We start from the raw sequence: 7,826 nt of genomic DNA on the forward strand, positions 1-7,826 counted from the left end.
GGGTTCCAGCTGTCCAGCGACGCGCTCGGTGTGTTGTTTAATGACACGTCTAGAATTATCATGGCACCAGATGGAAGGTAAGATGAAATTGCCAGGTTTTCTTTCTTTTTTTTTTTTCCTTTTTTTAAATAGTTTTTTAAGTTTCTTTTTTTTTTATTATTATTTTTTTAAATTTATGATTGAAAAAAAAAATTGTTGTTTTAACACCCAGTTGAGTCCTTGGAAAAGATTCTTTGTACAAATTCTCTCAATATATTCAGGAGCAAAATGAGTACTTGGTGGTTAAACCACCAAAAATTGTAATATAGTCTGACTTGTGTCATGTCTCATCCTGCATGTTAAATGTTGCTGCTTTACTTGGTTAGGGGCCCCTTGTAAAGTGCTTTGAGCACGTTTAGTGGATATTACATTATATAAAAATGCTCAAGGTTTTTTAAAAATAAACAAAATTTCTATCTGGGTGGGGATCCTGACCTCCCATAGTGGGCAGGGAGGTACATACTGGGTCTTCTATCCCCTTATATCTATTTTCCAACTTGCTTTCTGTCTTTGTCTTGGAATGAGATTACTTGGCCCTGTTCGGAGTCCTGGCTGGGAGGGAAACAGTCGAATGCATAGTTATTGTTTTTGGAGATGATATTTTTTTCCTTGTAAATCATCTCTCTGTTATGTATTATTATATTTAGTTTTAATGTATAATGTAAGTATTTGAGTGTATTCCTCTTTGTTGGATTTTGTGCTTGTGTCCGGATGAGACTTATAGGTGATCTCAAACTAAGTACATTGGTGGTATGCTCTTGGAATCTACATCTGATCCCGATTTGTTCCTAGTTCCCCTTTGTCTTACTTTTTCTTGGGTGCTTTAATTGTAATTCCAGAACTTTTTACTATCCCATTTTCTTCCTTTTTACTGGTGCTGCTATAAACTATATGTGTTGCAAGCGCCATAAAACCCTTAAAAACAAAACAAAAACAAACAAAATTTCTATGATTCTACATTCTACTGTATGTTTTGTCCCAACAACCAGAGCTATCCAGTACTACGACATGACTGGAAAACTGTCAGCGTTTACAAGCGACTGTGTCCCTGAGGATCTGGAGAGGAAGACAACTTTGCTTCAGTATTTTGCCCGCTACATGGATGAGCACCTTATACAGGTATAATTACACTTTTTGGACCCTTTGTGTTTTGGAGTGTGAGAGGAAAGAGCTTATGATGATTGGTGGTGATTTGAAGTACAAAAAAGTGAGGTGAAACAACAATACATGTCAAATATCATAGGCCAAAAATATGTTAATGAATAGATAATCAATAAATAAGTTAATATTAATAACAATAATGATTATTATTATCATCATCATCATCATCATCATCATCATCATCATCATCATCATCATTATTATTATTATTATTATTATTATTATTATTCTAATTCTAATTCTAATAATTTCAATAGTAGTAGTATATATATAATAATTTAATAATTAATAATAATATAATAATAATTAATAATAATAATAATAATAATAATAATAATAATAATAATAATAATAATATAATAATAATAATAATAATAATAATGATAATAATAATAATAATAATAATAATAATAATAAGAAGAAGAAGAAAGAAGAAGAAGAAGAAGAAGAAGAAGAAGAAGAAGAAGAAGAAGAAGAAGAAGAAGAAGAAGAAGAAGAAGAAGAAGAAGAAGAAGAAGAAGAAGAACAATATTATTATCGGATAATAATTTTGACAATGAAAATATCCAAATATTAACAATGATAATTATTATGACTAAATGAAACACCGACCTATTTCCACCCTACTCCCCTCCCTATCTACTCACTCTCATCCCCTTCTTTTTCCACTCTACTTTAATCTGTGGACTCACAAGGGAGGAGATCTAGAATATTCCAGTAACAGTGACATCTGCTCCTGGTCTGGATCCCTCTATCTCAAGAAATGGTTCCGTACTGCCAAAGCCATTGTCTTATACTTGAGTGATGGGACCTTACAGGTATGTGGATAGATATACAGACCTTCCAAATACTACGAAAAAATCGTAAAAATACGAATTTTTGGCTTCAACAATAGAAATAGACATTTTTGATTCATTACAATGTGATAAAAAGAAAACATTGGTGCCACAAAGCATCTATTCAGGGTTTTGATGACATATTTAATACTGATAAATGTAAAATATTAATTTGTAAAGTTAATTATAGTGACTTCGATTTCTTCTCTCTGAAAACTACGATTTTTTTACATTTCAAGTTTGGCAGGTCTGTATATATGTAAAATACACAAAATAATATAATGAATTTATATTACACCTTGTTCCAAATAAATTGTTCGCTGGTTCACTGTTTACAACCTGATATCTAGAACACATTTTATATAAAACTGGCAAGTTAAAAATTACATTGATATGATAAAGGATACATACTAAAGATACATTCTTGGAATCTAAAGTATATGCTATACAAAAACAGTTCAGTTTTTAACTGCATTCGTATATGTATGACTGTGTGTGTGTGTGTGTGTGTGTGTGTGTGTGTGTGTGTGTGTGTGTTTTCCATTCTGCTCAGCCATTGTCTTATACTTGAGTGATACTTGAATGATTGATACCTTACAGATATGTAATCGAGTGAGCAATTTTTAGTAAAGAAAATGCTATGTTTAATAAGTTATCTGTTTGATAAACAGCTTGTGTTCTCGTCATTAATCTTTGGTGAATCCGGCCTTTAGAAATTCCCAAACTGAAATTTGAAAACATAACGAAGCCCACATTGAAATCCAATATTAACATATTGTACAACTGACTTAAACATATTTACACGTTTTTAATAATTGAACATTATTTTTATCCATTGTAGTGTTTAAAAAAATGGTTTTTAATTAACGAAATAAAATTCAAATTCATATTTCTCAAGGCTATGTTTTTAGAGCTTCCCAAATCATTTCGACAACAAGGTTTACTCTAGATTCAAGCGAGCATAATGATGTCCATTGGATAAATAACAATTTGTATGTGTGCGGCTATGTGGTCTTGTGGTATGACACTCATTTTCGGATTGGAAGGTCCAGGGTTCGAGCCTCGCACTCGGCGCATAGTTGAGTCCTTGGAGAAGGTTCTTTACTCACATTCTCTCACCGTACTCAGGTGTATAATGAGTACCTGGCCATTAACAGCGTTGTCAATGTCCAAAAAATTGTAATATCGCCTAACAGGCATCATGTCCCGTCCTACATGTTAAATGTTGCTGTTGACCAGGGACCCCTTGTAAAATGCTTTGAGCACATTTAGTGGATATTTCGCTATTTAAAGCTCAATTTTTAACATTTTTTTGGTTGTGTATTTTAGATTGCAGAACATGTATCCAGGCATTGTATCACAACATATCCTAATATATTTGATTCTCCCTTATTCGACAGTAAATTTAACAGACCTGCTTATAATTAAACGTCGAGAGTAGATAACCCTTTTTAAAATGGCAGTTTCCAAAAGTCTTTCCTTATCTTTTGGCGTCTTCGAAAGTTTGTTAAATACGTCCGTTTTTTTTTGTTTTTTTTTTTTGCTTTTAATTTTTATCTCTGTTTAAATAATTTTGTTTCATAAACTTTTTCAGGTGAATTTCTTTGACGATCACACCAAACTGATTCTAAGCAATATAAAGAACGACTACCTGGTGACCTACATCGACGAGGAACGCTGTGCTAGAACCTTCAATCTCTGCCACATCATTCAGGACGGATGCGCCAATGACATCGCTGACCGGATGACTTTCGCCAGGTCCTACTTGAAAAACTTGGTGGATATCGAGGGCGCGGATATTTAATTAATGGACCGGATAAAACTAGACAAAACTTGTCAACGAGCACAGGACATCAAGAATGACAGCACGTTTTCTCCCTAGTCCACTCCCCACCCCCACCCAAAATGTCATCTCAAAAGTCTTTCTATGCCAGATAATTCACACTGTAAATCAACAATGCCATTGGTGTGGACTCAGATGTTATTTGTTTTTTTTTTTATGTGATCACTTGTTGATTAATTAATCATTTTTTATATACTTAGAAATATTTTTTTTTTCAACTATTTTCACTTTACTATCTAATCTTAAATAATTATAATGTGATGATTATATGCTAGAGCACTTATCCACGGCTCATACAAGCTCCCATAACAAACTTGTTTTAGTTTGTTTTGTTTTTTTTCTTTATTATATTGTCTTCGCGGTTACTGAGATTTACAAGCACCTATGTAAAACCATCAAGGGCAAGAATCTTATTAATTCTCCAATGGCCCCATCATTCCATCAATCATTTCACGGCAGCATTTCGGAGTGATCACTTAAGTCTTGGATTTTACTTAACGTTTACACTAGCTTAGATAATTAATAGATTATATACACATGACCTATGACCCATGACCTCCCCCTAATGTGTAACATTGTTTAAGGGGTTTGGAGTGATGACACCATCAACGCTCAATGGATGAATGATGGTTTTTAAAAAAAATATCATTTGATAAATATTTTGGTGTAAATGTGTAATATGTCGAGTAGATGCAGTTACTCAATGATGTGTAAAGGAAGTCAATGCAATAAAAACAAACTAACATGCCAACATCTCGAATTGGCTCTGTTTTTGTAGCAATGACAATGACCTTTTTAAAAAAAATGTTATTACAAAAAATCTTAATACAAATATTTGAAAGATTTTTGTGTGAAGAATTAAAAATGATCCTATCTTCTACTATTTTCGAAATATAGAATAACGTTGTTAAATTGAAAAAGAAACAGACTTTGCTATTTGTTTCGAACCAAGCAAAAGGTCTGATTTCAGAAAGACAACTACCAGATTTCGAATTCTTTTGTGTTTTATCTAGCTGTGTTTTCAATTTAGCTCCTTTCGATTTAAATTTCATTGTCTCGTGTCTGGTTCGAGTTTAAATGAAATTGGTGGATTTTGATGTTTTTCTAGAACTTCTATGTTCAGGTTATTCATTATCAGATATAATGACCTAATTTTGTGACATCCATCAAACTTTCACTCATTTTCGTAATGGCCTAAATAAAACTTCAAAGAAATCTGGAAAATATTCCACAATTTTGAGATTGGTGATAGAAACGAAGACTTAATAAATCTTCAATATGACAATTCGGGTGAACCCAAAACGTTGAATTTCATTTCTTGTCATGCCTTACTTAAGCATTGATTAATGTTTGATTCTTTCAATGATAATTTTTTAAATTTTCTGCTGGGGTTCATCATTCTTCAGGCAGACCTTTTGCATCCAAACGTTTGCATCCTAGTATAATATCTGTCATCAAAAATGTGATGGATTTTTAAATGATGATATTTTCTGTCATTGTCGTTGTTGTATTGAGATCAAGATATAATAAAATGTGTGGGCTAATTCGACATTTGAATCAAGGCTTTTACATGCCGCGTTTATCATGATATATTCATTCCTGGATCGTCCATCGTCAGTCTGACAAGCGGGTGGTTGGATGGGAGCATCACCCTTGAATCGTATACCTATGATGTTCGCATGGGTGTACGATCCGATAGTGATGTCGTTTCTTCTTCTCTTTACTCGCCTATCCTGCTTCTTTGGTTTGTGATTGTATTTTTGACAGGGGATATTTTTTTTTTCTGTAAATCTTCTGCCTGTTTGTTCTTGGTTATTTATAATTTAGCTTATGATATCTTTAGGTTATGATTTTGATTTACATTTGTACTATTTTTGTTAGATTGCTTGTTTTTTTGTTTCAGCGGTCTCTCATATAACCTCAATTGTGTTGGAAGAGACCTAAAGCAACAAACAAACAAACAAATCAGTCTGACAGTGTTGGTGTATTTTTGTTGTTGTTGTAACCATAGCAATACAAACACAATGAATGCCTTCAACTTCCTGTTTCAGGGACCAACCAATCTTCTCGAGCATTCCAGGGGATTCTCTCCCCTTCTATGTTTCATACAATCTTATCACAACAAGACACAATGCATTGTTTTACAGTTTTACAAAAATTGTTAAATTTACCCGACAGCTATTCAACGTTTTAAACATAATTTTATGCCATACTTTTTGTGTTTTTGGACAATTTCAAAAGCAGCTCGTGACATCTCATTCTGATAATGTCAAATTAAGCAATGGATTTTTATTTCATCACAATATATCCCAATTAATTTGATATATCTTGGACCAATCAATTTTCCTTGATAAATGTGACTGATTATACCAGAAAAATAATTATCATTCCTGAACCGTTTGGAAATGAATCAAAACCCATGAAATTGCTTTAACAATGTATGTTGTAACATAATAAACTTGCAACTACTGAATGTTTGAAAGTTATCAAATTAAGAACTTAAGGAGCAGGCACCGGTGTAAGATAAAGAAACTGAACACTCGTGTATGAAAGGTGCCATACAAAGCAAGAAAGAAAAAAAAAAACAAGAAAAAAAATATCCCAAAAAATTGATCGACCTCGACTGGGGATCGAACCTCAGACCTTCTGATTACTGGTCAGATGTGCTACCATTACACATGGTTTTTATCTTGTATTTTTCTATCTTGCTTTGTCTGGCACCTTTCATACAGACTTGATCAGGTCTTAATGTTTGAAGTCAAAGTCGATCTCTCCAGCTGTCAAGTGGAGAATTACTATGTGTCCAGCCATCTCAAAACGTTTTTATGTGGGGAAGTTGGTTATAAAGTATCAAGAATAAAATTTGATTTTATATTAAATTCTTTGAGTGGATACCGCTTCTTAAACTGAGGGGGAAAAAAAGAGTAAAATGTGGTGATTTTGGTCATTTTGACATTTAAGACTCATTCTCGTTATCATCCTTCCTGACATAATACCAGATTGAAGAGGTGGGGCATATGATAGACCGATGTGGACTCAATATGCAAAAGTCAATATGTCAATGCTCCGATGTTTTCATATCCCTGAATATTTCTTCTTTTTTTTTGTTTTTTGTCTATGCAAAAACAACAAATATTAGGAAGAAAGTTTACAATCCCCGCATTTTTGGGGGTGTTTTTTTTTTTATGGTTTCCTTTTTCGCTTTTATGAAAATGTCTCCTTCCTTGGATATCCAGAGATGCCTTGCCCCAACCCCAAAAGTGAATCTGAAGATTTGTGTATGATACAGTGCTAGACAAGTAAAAATTATATATATATATATATATATATATATATATATATATATATATATATATATATATATATTTGAGAATAAGTCTGTCTTTGTCAGGGCGTTTTGATAGCTCAGTTGGTGGAGCATTCATTTCGTAAGTAAAAAGGTTATAATTGATCCTAAGTGCAGTAGAGATTTCTCCTGAACAATCTGTCTGCCTGGCAGTATTTGGGTTTCTGGGTCTTTTAGATATGATAGTCCTTTTGCCATGGACTAGAATTGCATCCAATGGGTAGCAATCAATTTCTACAGTCCATTTTAGGCTTCAGAAACTGGGATAAAATGTTTGTTCCATGGGCTTTATGGTTCTGAACTTGGGATTGTTCAATCCACTGTCAGTTAGGGTTGATTTCGAGATGGCTCTACGCGTCTCAATTTTTCTCTAATTTTTCTTTTTTCTGGTACTGTATTATACACAGACGTTTTCAGACTCGAACCCCCAGCAATCTGTATCAGCCTTTCTGTGATCTCTCTCACCCCTTGGCGTTGTCAACCTGTCGGGGTGGCCATTCAAATCAATATTATCATTATAGCCATGCCTTCGTTTAAATCATTCTAATATATTCAAAATTATTGCTGTTTTTATTTTTATTATTATTATTATTAATATTAT

General features: G+C 33.1%; 1 protein-coding gene across 5 annotated transcripts in view; it reads left to right on the forward strand.

The window, feature by feature from the left end:
* The window catches only part of LOC144970948 (serine/threonine-protein kinase PLK1-like), a 214,915-nt gene extending 208,658 nt beyond the window's left edge, over positions 1-6,257 (forward strand). For all 5 annotated transcript variants that reach the window (XM_078911159.1, XM_078911184.1, XM_078911175.1 and 2 more), the window contains exons 11-14: positions 1-77; positions 1,029-1,158; positions 1,896-2,018; positions 3,631-6,257. The exon at positions 1-77 is cut by the window's left edge and continues 83 nt beyond it. In XM_078911159.1, the coding sequence (XP_078767285.1) occupies positions 1-77; positions 1,029-1,158; positions 1,896-2,018; positions 3,631-3,840 (540 nt within the window). In that variant the 3' untranslated portion in view covers positions 3,841-6,257. The remainder of the gene's footprint in view (positions 78-1,028; positions 1,159-1,895; positions 2,019-3,630) is intronic.
* Positions 6,258-7,826: the final 1,569 nt, after the last annotated feature.

The sequence above is a fragment of the Berghia stephanieae genome, chromosome 1, assembly GCF_034508935.2.
Source record: "Berghia stephanieae isolate SIO BIC M18660-M18661 chromosome 1, UCSD_Bste_1.3, whole genome shotgun sequence".
Lineage (NCBI taxonomy): Eukaryota > Metazoa > Mollusca > Gastropoda > Nudibranchia > Aeolidiidae > Berghia > Berghia stephanieae.